Genomic DNA, 18,289 nt, shown 5'->3' on the forward strand with positions numbered 1-18,289 from the left:
AACGAGCCTTGTACCAATCAAGAGAACCACCCGAAAGAAACTCATGACGAAAAACCCATTTGTTGATCACAAGATTGACTCCCAGCAGGCGGGGAACAAGATCCCAAGTGTTGTTGGCTTGAAGAGCGTCAAATTCTTCAATCATAGCATGTCGCCAGTATGGATCGATCAAGGCACCCTGATAGGAGGAGGGCACGAGCGATACTGCTGCAGTTGTAGCCTAGAGATTAAGCCACTGGACTGGAACATGGAACCCATACTTGCCTCGTGTGGTCATACGATGGTCATTGACCACCGGCTAGATGGAGATCATCGAGGGTAGTCAGTCAACGCAACTGGCACTGCTAGCAACTACCTGTGGTAGAAGACCAGCAAGGGCAGCAGAGCTGCCATGCGGTTCGTTTGAGCTGGCGTGAGATAGTGGTGGCAGAGCCAGCGGTCCAGGCAGCCTGGAGTTGGACGGCAGGCCAGAAGAGGCAGCGGGCATGAACAGCCCAACGCCCGGTGTAACACCCTGAATTTTAGCATATAAAAATATAGCAAAATTTGCTCCAAATAGAAACTTTTTTCTAATTATTAAACTAGTATAAAATCAAGGAAATATATATTTGATGTATATATACTCGTATGTGTGTATTCAAATACATTATTCTAGCTAAGTATTCCAGAAAGCACCAAGTTAGTTTCTAAATTAATCGTTGCAATGAATTAATCATATGCATTTTGGTTTTTTGGTTCTTATGGTTTTTTGCGTGATGATTCAAATTGAGTGCCTCTCAATTCGAATATGTTCTAGTTCCTTTCAATAATTCTCCCTGATCCCAAATATCTCAAATTCCAACTCATTCAAATCATCATCAATTTCGTATTCAAATGCAATTTCGATCATCCGAGATATATTCAATTCTTCCAGTTCAATCGCTTACAACTCAATTTAGTCGGTTTGAATCTTGGTTCAAGTTTGAATCTCGTATTTCGAAACCTCATTCTAAATCAATTCGAATCCAAGCCATTCATTGATTTATCCATTCTAAGATCAATTCCTAATTTAAATCATTCCATTGAATCACCCAATTCAATTCAAATACATTCATTCGAATATTTTCCAAATACAATTACCAATTCAAATTATTCAATCGGTCTTGACAGGCAAGAAATGAGCGGACTTCGTCAATCGATCCACAATCACCCATATAGAGTCGTACCCATTCGAGGTCTTCGGCAAGCCGGTAATGAAATCCATTCCAATTTTCTCCCACTTCCAGGAAGGAATGGGCAAGGGCTGAAGTGTACCGGCTGGCTTGAGATGCTCGGCCTTCACTCTTCAGCAGACATCACACTCAGCCACATATCGAGCGATCTCTCGTTTCATGCGAGTCCACCAAAATCTCGGTTTGAGGTCTTGATACATTTTTGTGCTTCCCGGATGAATAGACAACAATGAATCATGAGCCTCGTCAAGGATCTTCTTCCTCAGCGCTTCGACCCTTGGAACCACTAGTCGATTCCCAAACCATAGAACGCCCTGATCATCTTCAGAAAAGCATACGGCCTGACCGATCTTCATCTTCTCTCGGTCAGGCCATGCCTTTGTCATCCTTCTGAGCTGCCTTGATCTCATCCAGAAGAGTGGATTTGATCTCCAAGTTGGCAATGAATCCATCCGTGACCATCTTGAGCCCAAGCCGACGGAACTCATCACAAAGTGTGGAATTCTCGGGCTCGACCCTAAGACAATGGCAATGAGCTTTCCGGCTCAAGGCATTGGCGACCACATTTGCCTTGCCGGGATGATAATGAACCTCTAGTTCATAATCTTTGATCAACTCGAGCCATCTTCGCTGCCTCATGTTCAGATCGGCTTGAGTGAAAATGTACTTCAAACTCTTGTGATCCGTATAGATACGATACAAGTTCCCAAGATAATGACGCCAGATCTTCAGAGCGTGCACGACTGCAGCCAGCTCTAAATCATGTGTCGGATAATTCTCCTCGTGGCGCTTCAACTGTCGTGAGGCGTAAGCGATAGCCCTGCCTTCTTGCATAAGGATACATCCGAGGCCCATGTGAGAAGCATCCCAATAGACATCGAAGCCCTTGTTCACATCAAGCTGAGCAAGGACTGGAGCGGTCGTGAGCAATTTCTTCAAAGTCTGGAAAGTTGTCTCACAGTCACTCGACCACTCAAAAGCATTGTCTTGCTTCAACAACTCGGTCATCGGCTTGGCAATCTTGGAGAAATTCTCGATGAACCGACGGTAGTAGCCCGCGAGTCCGAGAAAACTCCGGATATCAATGATATTCTTGGGATGAACCCAATTGAGCACATCCTGCACCTTGCTTAGGTCCACTGCAACACCATTCTCTGACAGAACCCAAAAATACCACCTCCCTGAGCCAGAACTCACACTTGCTGAACTTGACATAGAGTTGATGATCTCTGAGCCGGCCAAGAACAATATGGAGGTGCTCTACATGCTCTGCATCAATCTTGGAGTATATGAGAATGTCGTCAATGAAAACCACGATAAACTTATCCAATTCCTCCATGAACACCGTGTTCATCAAATACATGAAGAAGCCGGCGCATTCGTCAATCCGAAGGACATGACGGTAAATTCATATAGCCCGTAGCGAGTCGAGAAAGCCGTCTTTGGGATATCCTCCGGTCGGACCTTGATTTGATGATAGCCCAGTCTCAAGTCGATCTTCGAGAAGACTCGGGCTCCGGTCATTTGATCAAATAGAATATCAATCCTAGGGAAAGGATATTTGTTCTTGATAGTGACCTCATTCAACGGACGGTAATCAACACACATCCGCAGGGTACCATCCTTCTTTTTCACAAAGAGTGCCGAATATCTCCAGGGTGAGGAGCTCGGACGAATGAATCCCTTGGATAGCAATTCCTGAAGCTGCTTCTTCAGCTCAACTAGCTCAACTAACAACATCTTGTAAGATTTCTTGGAAATTGGAGCCGCTCCAGGAATGAGATCAGTTGAGAACTCAACTGCTTGGTCGGGCGGTATTCCTAGCAATTCATCCGGAAAGACATCCGGGAATTCTCACACCACAAGAATACTCAATAGGTCTACAGTGGGGACAACCTTCAAAGCAAAGAGACAAGAACCGACACCCTCAAGTTTCAACTGAATCCTAGTGTCGGACAGTCCATTTAGGGTGATGGTTCGCCAAGCACAATCCATGACAGCTTCATTTTTGGTGAGCCAGTTCAATCTCAAAATGACATCTATCCCCTTTGAGTCCATCACCAGCAAGTTTGCACCATAATGCGTCTCATTGATAATGACCGACGCTTTGGGTACACACTGACTCACTAGAATCTTGGTCCCGGGTGCATCGATGACATATGGTGAAGTGGTGGCACTGATTTTCAGCCCGTGCCACCAGGTATATCTCGTAGCTATGAAGGAGTGAGAGGCCCCAGAATCAAATAGAACCAATGCAGGAATGACGACAGAATTGAAACTCATACTTAACATACCCATCAGGATGGTATCACCCTCCTGAACCTCGTCGACATTTGTGTGGCGTGCTCGGCCACGCTTGGGGGTGTGGGTCACGTGAGAGGACAGTGGCGCAGACTGAGCCGGTGGTAGCCTTGGGGCTGTCACTGCGGCCCCCGGCTTCGGATACAGGCAATCTAGCGCATAGTGGCCGACACGGCCGCAGTTGTAGCACGGGCCACTGGAACCACCTGTCACGCTCACTTGGGAGCCGACGGGTCTCATAGGCTGTCCTTATGGAGCGGAGAAGGACGGACGCCGCACTAGCCACATCGGCCGTGGAGCTGTCGAGGCCGACATGTGAGATGGTGGAGATGGATTCTCCGTGCGGGCGCGTTGAGAGCCCCCGCCCATAGAAGGCGACGGACCCCTCTTGCGCTTCTTCTCCTCTTGGTGGTTCTTGAGCTTGAACTCCACCGTGAGCGAGGTGCTCATAAGTTTGTTGAAATGGACGAACTCGTGCACCGACAACCGGTCTTAAATCTTTGAATTGAGACCGTTAATGAAGTGGTATTGTTTTCGCTCGTCGGTGCTCACTTCATCTTGAGCATATTGTGCAAGGTGGTTGAACACCTGCACATATTCCATCACCGATCGGCCTCCCTACTTGAGGTCCATGAACTCCCGTCGCTTGATCTCCATAAGACCCTTGGGAATGTGAAAATCCCGGAATACCTGGCGGAACTCCACCCAAGACACCAGATGATTGGCAGGGTGCATAGCCAAGTAGTTGGACTACCACGCGCCTGCCGAACCTTGATGCTGATGAGCGGCGAAGAGCGCCCTCTCATGGTCCTCGCATCAAAGGAGAGCGAGCTTCTGCTCGATAGTCTGGAGCCAGTGGTCGGCGTCGAGTGGATCCTCAGCACTCGTGAAGGTAGGCGGCTGAGTCCGCAAGAAATCCGAGAAATCAACTTGGCACCCGGCCCCACCTCCTCCATGAGGAGTCATGTTGCGCACGAGGGTCTCAAGGAGCGCCGTCTGAGCTTGACGGTTTTGCTCGATTTGTATTAGGACATCCGCCATGCTCGGCGGTGGAGGTGGTGGAGGGTTGTTCTCATTAGAACCCTCGGAAAGATCTCCCAAACTGCCACGGGTTCTCATCCTATTGTGATGATGAGAAGAAAAAGAGGCGAAGGTTAATTTCCGACATAGGTGAAAAAAAAATCAAACTCCAACTAATTCTATTTTGCTATGTCGGATCTCGCTTACTTGAATCCATACACTATATATTTATGAAAATGCATGTTCAAAGGCATGATGCAAAATGAGCAATAAAACATGAAAATATGCTCGTTTCTGAACTACACGTATCTTTCTCAAATGCATCTCACCCCATCAAGCATCACAACCACATACGTTATACTTAGGGGCATAATATAGCAGATTCATACATATTGATAGGAAAATGCATAAGTAAACTTTAGTTGGTTGCTTAGTGAGTTCGACACACTTACTAAATAATATTCTAATTATGTTTAGGCTACTTAATTAAACCAAGCTCTGATACCACACTGTGAGGAACCATCTAAATAATATTCTAATTAATCATCAGGAGGATCATTATTTATAATCACAACCTCGATGATTAACCAGAATATCATCCCAGTATTCCCGACACGTGTTTTGTGCCCAAGATCAGAACGCATGCCCTTTCAACATGTACATCACAACAAAGCTTAAGAAAGAGCGAATAATTAACATTATATTACAAGTTCTTAAGCAGGCAACAAGTTATCACAATTTACAACAAAAGAGAGCTAGGAGGAGATTAAAACCTGCTCAACTCCTAACCAACAAAAGAACTAATCAGCGGAAGACTAAAAGCTATACAACAAAAGGATATGGAGCTATATGCCCTTAGGCTCCATACCAAAACACTGAGTTCGACGTAGAGTGTGCTACTCCTGCCCGCCACCTTGATCTGCAGGCACAAAATAGCCAAACAGCGTCTCTTCCTCGCCGACTTGTGAACCTGCATCAACTTAAGGGCAGCACCCTGAGTACGAAGGTACTCGCAAGTCTTACATAATATGGGTATATAATATCATGACTCCAAGGATTATGCATTGAGCTGTTAGCAAGAATAGACCACAAGGTTAAGTAAAACATATGCGGTAAGCAACCTAGACATATGTGTGAGCAACTAACTTAACCAACATATATGAAATTACCCTGCAACTACCAACTAATCATATGAAACTGAAGCCACATTAGTATCAATGTATAACAAGTGCCATCTCGACCACCTCCCACATGTTCGAACCACAAACCACATATCCGAACCATACAACTGAACCAACCACGAGAACTCTACGACCGGGTGCAAATGAAACAATAGCATGCTCATGACCGAGAGCGCGGCAGTTCGAACTGTTTATACACCTTGCAGGGGATACTCCTGAACCCACATGACTCGGGGACCATACGGCTTGTGCCACCCGCTAAAGTGCACATAAAGGGGTACCCGTGTCAACATTTCCCAACTAGCCCCAACCGTGTGCGGCATGCATCGCTCGGCTCGGCAGTACTAGAACTACTCCCGGAGCAAACTAGTACCACTTATAAGCCCGCCCGCTCACACTGTTGATGCTCAAGCCCCACAAAGCCACAGCTGCGGAGGTATTTGGCTTGCCTTACCATTAGATCGACATATGGTGAGTAAGGTAAGTGCTAAAACTAACTACCCCGACGATCGACCTTAAACGATGCAAGCGGCCTACGGTGTCCGGATTCCCTTCCCGAACTACCCCCGAACTTTCCTTGAGGGCAGATGACACCCCTACATCTCGTCTCATACTCACCACTCGACCAACCAACACCAACAACCCAACACGGTAACCATTGTGAAAGTAATTTAACCTATAGCTCGCGAACGATGGGACGTTCCACCACTTGACTTCTACCGAGGACCTATGCATTGCTAAGCATCTCGTATCACTTTTAAGTTAGACCTTAGCATGATTGAACCCAGGCTACAAGGATATAGATCAACAATACATCAAGGTAGAGACAATGCAATTCAACATAGGATCTACCCATCAAAACCCAACATTGACTTACTATACATGCAAATCTATACATAAGCATAATTTATCAATATTTAGACTCCATTCAATACGACAAAGGTGCAATATGATAAATGCTTGCCTTGCTGTTCAGGTGGCTGTCCAAAATTTTCTTCACTCTCCTAGAACATCGGCTCGGTGTTCTCTAAAAAGAATAACGCGTGCAATGCTATGAGGATGGATGAAATGCAACAATGCATGCCATAGGATGCCTAAAACATGTTAAAGTGCAAACATGCGAGCTAGAACAAAATTAGGACTCAAACCAATTTGAAAAGTCACTGAAAGTGCAGAACCTCCGGACATATGAGGACTATCCGCAAAATTATACAGAACATCCGGATATTTGCGCAACTCAGGCAAACTTCGGACTATCCGGAGAATTCTCCGGATACTCCGGACATGTACGGACTCTCCGGACTTTGACAGGAAATGTGTTTTCGCCAATTCGTTGATCGATTCAATTTGAACACTAGACACACTTTACCTAAACATGGTCATACACTATATAAGGGGTTTAGATCCAATTAATTATGCAATGTTAAAGATTGAAACCATTTTAATGACTTATTAAACCTTAGCGCGTATTTCATTAACTAATGGAATTCATACACTCATCTCATGGCTCATAGTATTTTTAATGTGTAGAGCATATTAATACAAGGCTAACAAAAGTGGTTTCATAATTTTAGGACATGGCAACAACTAACCGTGACCTTAACAAGGAAAAATACATTTAATTAACTCACTAATTCTAAAAATTATTTTCTGGAGTTCCAACATTTTTAACACGTAGTTCACACTCATACGAAGCTAACGCAACTGGTCTCACGTCGTTTGGAGTTCGGATGAATTAATTATGAATTTTACAAGCATCAACACGCCAGATGAATAGTAACTACGGACCCTCCGCACTTTTCTGCGGAGGTTCCGGACTGTGGAACCTCCGGACAATTTTTCGGAAGTTCCAGACTTTCTAGAACTGCTCATATTTGAGGGAAAACTTTGCCAAATCGATTTGCGATCTTTTTTCCTCCAAAGTGGTATATGTTTGGGAGAGTTTAGAGAGTCTAGAACTCAACTAACCACCTAGTAACTTAATTCCTAAATCAAATCTCATCTAAATCCTCATTTTGGTCTAAAACCTTAAAAACTCATGAACTTTGCTAAAACTCGAAATTGACCAATTAAACCACGAAGTCTTGCCATGGGGAGCCTAAAAGACTTACTCAAGATGTTTGTGGAGTTGAGTGACCACCGGGAAGTGGAGGAAATGGAGGAACATCGAAGAACTCCGGTGTTTCTTGTGCTTCAACTATGAACACCAAAAGATATCAAATCCGGCTCGAATCTTTCGAGAAAATAAAAATGAATTGGATGGATGAGTAACTTATGAGCTCTAGAATGCAATGATACTATATGCATATCTTCAATCTCCCTCTTGAGCTCAGATTTTTGGGAAGAAATGGAGAGAGGGAGAGTAGGAGCTTGAGTGGGGAGGGGGGATGCAGCTGCTGCTGGGGAGAGAGAGTACGTGAGAGTGAGGGGAGCAGGTGGGAGAGATAGAGTAGGTGGGCTGCTTATTTGAGTAGTTGGAGGGTGGGGCCATATGTGGGCTCATATGTAAGTGAAGGGTGACTATTTTCGCTGCGAATTTAATCCTTTTCTCTCCCGGATTTCCTTCTCTAATCCAATTGATTTCAAGCAAAGTGCTTTAGTGCGCCAAAATAATTTACCTCGAAAATAAATATAACGCTAATAATATATGATTAAATTTAATCACGTGATTATAAAATTTGGAACGTGACAATTAGCATCTACGGCTTCACAAGCACCGATACATCGATGTTAACTATTTGCACTAGCGCCTTGTACGTCATGGATGCATTGGCACCGACAATGGTGGCCATGCGGATCACCATCCTGAACTGGTTGCCTCCCTAGAGCACCACAAAGATGGACGAGACAGCAGGTAGCACGGGCACACGGCAATGGCGGTGGACGAGCGGTGGTGGGCCTATGTCAGTTTAGCACGATAAGGTTCATCGTGCCTTCGTGACGGACCTAAGCCTAACGGGAGCGATTCAAGCCAGACCGATCCATCACGAACAATTCCTCACGCTGTCCTGTACGGCCCGAAAGGCCTGAGGCCCTAAGGGGCCAGGCCCGACTGGCCCGGTTCGGCATAAGTCCCAGCTCTACCAGACTACCCAAGTTCCGAACCGCAAACCTCCACCCAAAGCAGAGCGCCGACGTCCCTCACTCGACCCGCCGCTCCCCAGTCCGCTGCTGCCGCGCCGCGCCGCTCCTCTCTCGATCTAGCGGAGTCGAGATCCATCCGGACGTGGATTGGTTTCTCCTTTTTCTGGGTAAGTAATCCTAGCCTGGTTTTTGTTCCCAATCAAGCCAAAATCTGTATTTCCCTCCATCCATGTGGTTGTGGATTCGTGTGATGCCCGGTGCCTTGCTGATCCAATCCAGCCATCCATGGTTGGATTGGGTTCTTCTTCGCCTTTAGCGCGCAAAATCGACGTTAGTTACACCATAGGGTTTCTTGGCACCCAATTAAGATACGTTCGCTGTTTGTTTTCCGAAGATTTGGGGGTTCTAACTGAATCCTCATGCCCCGCGCTGGAAGTCGATAGATTAACGAGCAAGGGGGATTTCTAGCATAACAAAAATTGCTCTCTGCAGGATGGTTCTGCTCCTTTGTTTTCCTTATTTTCTTGCATTGTGTCCAAATATTTCACTTCCTCAATTCTAGTGGAGTATTAAGAATCGTGGTGTCTACCGATTATCAGGATCTTACTTATAGCATGCTTGCTATGAGCTCAGATAACAGGATTTAGTCATATGCCTTTAACAATTTGGTCTGTAGATTATGCTGCAGAACTTACCTTTCTATATGTATTTCACTCAAGGCTGTTTCCTATATATATGTTTGATGATATATGATGCTTTTATCAGATAACTGCTCCATTTGTTCAGAGTTTGGACTGGAACTGGAGCTGACTATATGCAATGGTCCTAATTCCTAACAGATTTCTGAACAATGGTTAGATAAAAAAATTTACATCATATAAGCATATACTTATTAGTTAATTTTACAGCATATAAGCATATACTTATTAGTTAATGAGATGCGTATTCTCGCCCTGCTGCATCTTGTAAGATGTGCTGCATACCAAGTTTTATGTGTTTTGAAACTATAGGTCTAAGAGCATCAGCCCACAGTTCTTTATTTACAAGAAGCCCGCTGTCTAGTGGTCAGGACTTGAATGCTGAAGCTGTAGGTTTTTTATAGTGCCCTGTCAGCATGGTTATAGTTTATTGCATACTTTGCCACAAAGTAAAAAGGAATCCAAACCAATTCCAAAGCCAAAGTAGAAGTAACGCTAAATTTATGTTCGTCTGTTGGAAGGACTTGACAGGTAAATACGGACAGGATCGAAGAATAGACAACCATGGCATCTAGTGGTGTGAAGGATTTTTACCGGCAGAAAAAGAAAGGAGGTGTGACCAAATCATCGTCATCTTCCAAGAAGAAATCACAGCAGTACACTGGAGGTGCCTCTGTTGGGGCCTCAGATACTGCTCAGACATCGGCACTAGTTTCTCATGGCTCCTGGGATCTCGAAGGTACTTGCCACTAGCCGAGAGATCATAAGAGTAATCCACTATCAAGTCTGCGCTCCTCACTTTTCAGGATAGCATGGAAGCTCTTCTTGTATCATAATCATAAATTAGAGCCTTCGGTAGCTCTTTTTTCTTTTAGTACCATAACCCTTTTGTTCGTGGTAATGTTGCTGCAGATGATTTTGGTGAGCAAGAGGAGCAGTTGCGACAGTTTGACATGGACATGAAATTTGGCCCATGCCTTGGTGTTACTCGGCTTCAGCGCTGGGAGCGTGCTTCTGGCATGGGCCTCCAGCCACCAGCTCATCTCCGGGATCTCTTACTGCATACTCCATCATCAAAGAATCTCAGTAACAGTAGTCTCTCCACTGAATGCCTCTGGGAGGGTAAAGTCTAGAAGTTATCTTCTATAATAAGCTCCCCTGCTTGGAATGTGCCTTCCTCTTGGCATGAATCTTTATTCTTCTTGCTGCAGTCTAACATACGAGCGACCATTCTACACTGTTTTGATTATCTTTTGGTTGGAACCTTGTGTGTCTGGTATCTTTGTTTATCTTTGAGACTGAGTTTGCTAAATCCTGTAGAATATTGAAGCCTTTCTATACAGCATCTTCTGGCTCTTTGTTAGAAATTTTGGATCTACCGAGCCAAACAATGCAAGAACACAGATGGCATCATAGATGTGATGTTTGTTGATGAGGTTTAGTTGCAACATCACCCCCTTGGGGTTCTGGTAGAACCGTTGACAGTCCCCTGCGAGTTCGTTGTTATGTTGTCATGGTTATAACATCAGTTCTCTCATATTTATGAGGAACCCAAGTTACATGAGTCTGGTTCTAACTTGACCCTACCGCCAATGCAACTCTAAGTTCAAACCAAACTTTTCTTTTACAAAATACTCGACACAGTTACAACAACCATCTTGAAGTTGTCATATGCAGATCTTTACCTGCAGCGGACTTGAGTTGTTTGATTACGTACCTTTGTTTTAACAAAATATTCAACACAATTGCAATATCCTTAAATTCCTGGTTGCTTGTCACTAGGATCACAGGAGGTCACAGGGGGCTGGAGGCGAACTGTGCAAGCAAAATCCACAGGTGCATGAGATCTGGAATTGCCTGGGTTGCCCATTTTGCGACCTGCCTGCTCCGGGTTCAAGTGCTCTACACCATGATTTCGGCCATCTAGCCCTGACATTCCGCAGCGACCACTTCGCACACAGGATCACTTCGATCGGTTCTGATATTACACTGCTCCCTCAACACGCGTGTCGAACTTCTGTACAAATCTTTCTCCGGCAAAAGATGGTGAATCACCTAGCACAAAGAAACAGGCTCACGTATGGTGGCACGGCAAATTTTCAAACATTCTTGTCTTCCAGAGCTGGGCAATAGACGAGCTATCCTCCCATAAGGGCGTCTCCATCAATGGCGCCGCGTCAGCTAGCGATAGTCCTTCCATGGAGGAAAGAGAGGGCGAGGAGAGAGAGAGTTGCTACGCTAATCGTTAGACAAAGCTTCACGGAGGCGTTGGTGCACGGCGGCGCCGCAGGGGCGCAGCGAGAGCTCGATGGATGCCGCCGGATAGAGAGGTGGGGAAAGGCTACTTTCGGCGGGAGAGGGACCGGTGGCGCTCGGCGTGCTCACGGACGCAGAGCTCGGCGCCCTCGGATGCAGCAAGCGGCGTGGGCGCTCGACCGGCTCGCTGACGGCGGAGCGGCCGTGGCCTCGATTGGGCCCACGTAAACTTGGGAGTGTGTGATGTGGTTGGTCTATGGTGCCGTGGACGAAATTGTAGCCAGCAAGCCAGCTACACTAGCTGCTGGAGATGCCAATGGCTCTGCTGCGCTGCGTGCTCAGGTTCGGACGATGACTCGATGAGTGCCAAGACCGATCAGTTACCATGTTGCATCCACGAATTTGACAACGCCGGTTTGCGTGCACGGATTTGTCGTCCCCGCGAGTGCTCTTCGCTAGCCGCTCGTCGTCGCTCCACCGCCCGCCGTACGTCCCAATGAATTGAAGCTCCTGCGCTGCTGGACCGGCACCGCCTTCGCGCCCGATGCCCTGTGCGCAAGAAATCTCCTGCAGCGCCGTGACGGAGGTCGGAGGAGGTGAGTGGAGCACAGGTGCGGCCGGCGACGGTGTCGTTCACCTGAGGAGGAGGTCCTGAGCGGCTTCGCCAGGCACGTGTTGGTCCACCCACCCCATGCAGAGATTTATTTTTTTCCATATCTCCCTCCAGAGATCGTATCAGATCATGAGATTTTGTGTGATACTGAGGATCCCAACTCCCCATATCCATGAATTTTTACCGGATTTTTGGCGCTGCGGATCGGTCGGTATTTCATCTACCTACCACCCCGTCCAGCAATTTCTCTTTTTCCTTTCTCCCTCTGGGGATCACTTCAGAATCTGAATTTTTGTACGATTCCTATTCGCTGCATGAACCGTCCACACGAATTTTTACCGGATGTTTACGCATCTGTGCCAACCTCAGTTGGGGTCTTGGGGAATTGGTGATCTCGGGGTGGTGGTTGTTTCATATACCGACCAGACCACCCCTGGCTTGTCCATTATCCTTTTCACTTCTCCGCCCACGGATTGTTGTTGAGCCTGAAATTTTGTGGGCTTCTGCAACGATCAACCTCCCTTCTCCACGTTTTTGTTCTTCGATTTTAGCGGGATCGTACCACTGGCAAACGGGAATCTCCCGTGATTGTGATACACGATCTCTGCTCAGGTTGTTGTACTAAGCAACGTACTAGCACAGGTTAAGCTCATCTCCAGCAGCTACTTCAAATTTTTATTCTTTAAAATATTATTATAGTATCTCTTATTTTTTTTCATCTCCAGCAACTAACCTATTTTCTACCTTCTACTCCTCTTTTTCTCTCTCCGGGTCCCCTGTCAGCTTCTATGAACAGTACAGCTACAGTGTTGCTACAGTACAGATATTGTTTTCTTTCTCCGGTCCACTGCCAGTCCCTGTGAGCAGTGTTGCTACAGTACCGCTACAGCGCTACATTAGCTTCACAAATACGCAGGCCCAATTTCTTTCTCTGCAGTACTGTAGCAACACTGTAGCACCGATACCGATTCTGCTGCAGTGCTACAGTACGCGAACAGCACACCGCAAATCACTGTAGCACCCGAATCTGCAAAAATGCCTCCTCTGCTGGAGATGGCCTAACAGGGGCATGTACGTATTAACAATGTTTATGCTGTGAAATCCAAGGTTTCTAACAGGCGAAATTCTAGATCAGTTGAAGAACAAAAAAAGAGATCTGGCTCTGACTGAGGCATACGGAATTTGGGCAAGCACCAGACAGATTTAGTCCAGTTGGGAGAGCAAGTGTATGGGATTTAGTCCTTGGGCTCCCTCCCAGGCCGGCGACCTGGATTCGATCCCAGCGCTGGCACCGGGAGGGCCCCCTTTCTAGGCTCCAATTCTGAAAAAAAAAGTGTATAGGATATACATGACGATGGTAAAAATTCAGAAATTCAACATCCTGGGTACGCTTGCTGTGAAGAAAGTTCGTCAGGATACCTTAGCTCTGTGAACAACGAACCCGTGAATGCATGACCGGCAAGCCCGAAGCGCCGCCATTCCGCGCCGTCAATGGCCCGACGGCGACGGGGGCCGGGGACGACGATGAGGTACAACAACTGCTACCACCGCTGTGCAGTAGCAGCTGCCATCATGCATTCACGTGACGTTACGTGCGTGCCGTGCCGTTGCCTCTGTACCCAAGCCATGCGAGTAGCGAACGCTCCGTAGGAGAACGTACGACGACTGACGTGGATGCTTTGTATTTTCAGCGAAACGATGACGATGGCCGGATTGATGGTACCCGTACGTTTTGATCGACGAGGGCGTTCTGCTTGCTTGCGTCGCCGTCATTGGACGGACCGGCCGGTCGGCCTGCTTCATGGCCGGCGCGGTGGCAGCAGCACGTCCGCAGCATGTGACAATGTGGAGTGTTGGCGTGCGCGCCCGGGCGATCGACTCTGCACCGGTGCACGCCGTCGCGGTCGGTGGGGCCTGCCCGAGCCGCCGCCGCGGTGTCAATGCATGGCGTTGGCAGGTGGCAGCTGCGCAGCCATGCACGCGCTGTGCGTGTACTAGTACTACTGCTATGCAGAGCAGCAGCGATCAGGATGACCAGCTAACTGACTGTATAGCTGCCGCCTCTCAGTCTCAGCTGGTCTGTGAAAATTGCCGCTGTTACGTGTTTATATATATCAGGAACAGTTCCTGGCGTGGCTCTTACAGATTGTGTCGAGTTCATGCGATATCGATTTAAATGGAGATGGAATCTATCTACAACAATTGATCAGTTTGAATGCTATCTCTATCTCCATCTAAACCGATACAAACTCAACCATAACTTTAGCAACTCACAGATATCTCAATCTGTAGCAGTTTACAACTCACAGATATCTCAATCTCTAACATTCTCCCTCAATCATAACTTTACTAAGTTAAGATTGCGCCAAAAATCTTCTAACTTCCAAATAGTAAGAGGTTTAGTAAATTCATCAGCAACTTAATCTTCAAAAGATATAAATCTTATGTTAAGACGCTTGTCTGCCACTCGTTCTCATACAAAATTATAGTCAACCTCAATATGTTTGGTCCGTGCATAAAAGATAGGATTTGCTGACAAATACTCCCTCTGATTGCAAATGTAAGTCGTTTTAGTCTACTCAACTATTCTCTAAATATAAGTCATTCTCGAACTTCTATGCATTTTTTTTTCTCTTTTATTCCCTTCTTACCCTTATTTAATAAATGTTATCACTCTCACAATATCTTTTCCATTACAGAATAAATAAAGGGTAAAAAGGTCATTTGATCTACTTTCTTAATTCTTATGCACAAGTCTAAAATGACTTACATTTGTAATCGGAGGGAGTAGGTTGCTCCCAAATTATCACACCAAAGACATGCTGTTCTAGACTGAGACACACCTAGTTCTTCAAGAATAGATTGAACCCAAATAATTTCAGTTATAGCATTAGCAAGAGACTTGTATTCTGCTTCAGTGCTTGATCTTGATACTGTAGCCTGTTTACGAGCACTCCATGACATAAGATTTGAACCTAAAAATACTGCAAATCCTCCTGTTGATCTTCTATCATCTGGGCATCCTGTCCAGTCTGCATCAAAAAAGGCACTTACTAACATTGATGAAGACTTACTGATCTTTATACCCAGGGATATGGTATGAGAGACATACCGCAAGATTCTTTTGACAGCTGTCAAATGTAAGGTTGTGGGAGCATGAAGAAATTGACATACCTTATTGACAGCAAAAGCAATGCACGGACGGGTTAATGTTAAATATTATAGAGCACCAATAATGCTCCTGTACCTTATTGAGTCTTCACTATTTAAAAGTTCTCCTTCTGTAATTGAAAGCTTTTTTGATACTGAAAGAGGAGTAGTCACACTTTTGCAGTTTTTCATCCTAGCTTGAATTAGCAATTCTGATGCATACTTCTCTTGAGAGAGGATAATACCACCATTAGTTTTCTTCACCTCAATTCCCGAAAATAATGTATTTCACCTAAGTCTTTTAGAGCAAACTCAAGCTTTAAATCCTGAAGAAGAGCTTCAACTGCACTTTCTGAAGAACTTGCCATAATTATGTCATCCACATATATAAGCAAAAATATAATTACTCCACCTTTGTTATATAAGAACAATGAAGTATCTGCCTTTAAAGCAAAAAAGTCAAGTTGTTGCAATTTCATACTCAATCTAGAATACCATGCTCTAGGAGCATGCTTTAATCCATATAATGTTTTTATCAAGTTTGCATACATATTCAGGATAAGAAGGATTTTCATACCCAGGTGGTTGCCTCATATAGACTTTTTCCTCCATAACACCATGAAGAAACGCGTTCTTGATATCTAACCGTCGAAGACACCAATTCCTAGAAATAGCAATAGATAATACAATACGTATAGTCGCAGCTTTCACAATGGGACTGAAAGTATCTTCATAATCAATACCATATCGTTGTTTAAATCCCTTTACAACCAGGCGAACCTTATACCTGTCTATCGTGCCATCATATTTTTGTTTTACTTTATAGACCCACTTACAGTCTATAATATTGTTGGCCCCTTTTGCTGGAACCAAATGACATCTTGTTTTTCATTAGAGCAGAATATTCTTCTTCCATTGCTTGCTTCCATCAGCTGTCTCCAAGTGCTTCTTGTAGACTTTGAGGTTATCCTGTAACCAAATGACATCTTTTAGATCAAAATTGTAGTTTCCTTGTGTTGTAGGGGCGCAAATTTGGCCAACAAGCACACCCAAACACGCAAAGCAAGGAGTAGTTGGGTTTTTGGCCACAGAGACGTTCCATAGGTGACTCAAAATTGATAACCTTGGAGGGGAGCCTATTAATAAGATAGGCAGCAGACAGGAAGGCTTCATCCCAAAACTTTAATGGCATAGATGCATGAGCAAGCAAAGCTAGACCAATTTCAACAATGTGGCGATGCTTACGTTCCGCTGACCCATTCTGTTGATGAGCATGAGGACAAGATACTAGATGGGGGATTCCTACCTTTCGAAAGAAAGGGTGTACTTTTTTGTATTCACCTCCCCAATCAGTTTGTATGGCTAGAATTTTCCTATTGAAAAGCCTCTCAACATGTTGCTGAAACTCATGGAACTTGCTGAAAACATCAGACTTCTTTTTCAGCAAAAATACCCAAGTAAACTTACTATAATCATCTATAAAGCTTACATAGTACTTATTTCTACCAACTGAAATAGGTGCAGGTCCCCATACATCTGAGAACACAAGCTCTAAAGGGACTTTAGGCACACTTGATGACTTCGAATAAGGAAGCTGGTGACTCTTGGCTTGTTGACAAGCATCACACACTGATTCTATACTAGACTCTTGAGAGCAAGACAAATTATTACTGCTAATGACCTTTTTAACTATGACAGATGAAGAATGACCTAACCGACTGTGCCATCATTCTGATGAGGGCTTGATTGCACTAAGAGATTGTCTTAGGAGAATGGCATCTTCAAGGTGGGAAGAGGATAAAGGTCACCTCTACATCTGCCTCGTAGAAGGGTTTTCTTCGTTGCTTGATCCTTGACCAGAAAGAAATCAGGATGAATTCAAGATAAGTATTATTGTCAGAGGTGAGTCTATAAATAGAGACAAGATTCTTTTTGGCATTGGGAACATGGAGAACATTATTAAGATGGAGATCACAAACTGGAGTATGAACAGTAGAGTACCCAACATAATTAATGGGCATACCTGAACCATTAGCTGTATGAATCTGGTCCTATCCATTATACTTATCACGTGTGGTCAACTTGTCTAGTTCTCTAGTAATATGATCAGTAGCATCAGTGTCCGTATACCAATTTGTATCAAAGCCATATGAAGTAACAGCTGTATTTGCAGTCTTGTCTTCACCAGTGAAGGTTGTGTCAAACCTTTTCTAGCATCGATGGACAGTGTGTCCAACTTTTGACCAGAGCTGGCACACTGGCTTTGAACTTGATGAGCCATTGTTGTTGTTATAACCACGGCTGCCACGTACACCTCCTCTGTTTCCATAACCGCGGCCACGACCTCCACGGCCGCGAGATCATCCTCCTCGCGAAACACTATTGGCTGTCATCTGAAACTGAAAATTCTGTGCCTCCAAACGTGCCTCAGTAGACAGGAGTTGAGCATAAAGATCACTTAAACTGATAGGATCAATCCTTGCACTTACCGCCTCAATGAGCGGATTATATTCAGCATCAAGTCCAGTAAGAATGTAAGACACAAGATCATCATCATCAAGCTGCTTACCTGCAGCAGCCATCTCATCTGCAAACCCCTTCATCTTGGAGAAGTACGCTGCTGCAAACGTGTCTCCCTTACGTGTGCTTGTCAGCTTGGAGCAAAGATGAATGATTCTTGAACGTGACTGGGAGGCGAACATCTCTTGGATAGCCTTCCAGACTTCAGCGACGCTTTTTTTAGCGTTGCAACTTGAGCTAGCACCTATCTTGAGA

The 18,289-nt window shown here is 45.1% G+C and overlaps 1 protein-coding gene and 1 non-coding gene across 3 annotated transcripts; one reads left to right on the forward strand and one right to left on the reverse strand.

Annotated features, from left to right (window-relative positions):
* Nucleotides 1-8,803: 8,803 nt before the first annotated feature.
* Nucleotides 8,804-10,850, forward strand: LOC133897796 (uncharacterized). Of its 2 annotated transcripts, none has more exons than XM_062338621.1 (3): nt 8,804-8,964; nt 10,017-10,234; nt 10,408-10,850. In XM_062338621.1, exons 2-3 carry the CDS (start codon nt 10,060-10,062, stop codon nt 10,626-10,628), a joined length of 396 nt encoding a protein of 131 aa, XP_062194605.1. In that variant the 5' UTR covers nt 8,804-8,964; nt 10,017-10,059; the 3' UTR covers nt 10,629-10,850. The 2 variants fall into 2 exon arrangements, with proteins under 2 accessions (XP_062194605.1, XP_062194606.1); XM_062338622.1 differs by having other exon boundaries at nt 10,027-10,234.
* Nucleotides 10,851-17,939: 7,089 nt separating this feature from the next.
* On the reverse strand, nt 17,940-18,078 carry LOC133898017 (small nucleolar RNA Z247). Its single transcript, XR_009906036.1, has one exon. It is a non-coding gene; the product is annotated as a small nucleolar RNA Z247 (small nucleolar RNA).
* Nucleotides 18,079-18,289: the final 211 nt, after the last annotated feature.

This window comes from Phragmites australis, chromosome 17, assembly GCF_958298935.1.
Source record: "Phragmites australis chromosome 17, lpPhrAust1.1, whole genome shotgun sequence".
NCBI classification, from domain to species: Eukaryota; Viridiplantae; Streptophyta; class Magnoliopsida; order Poales; family Poaceae; genus Phragmites; species Phragmites australis.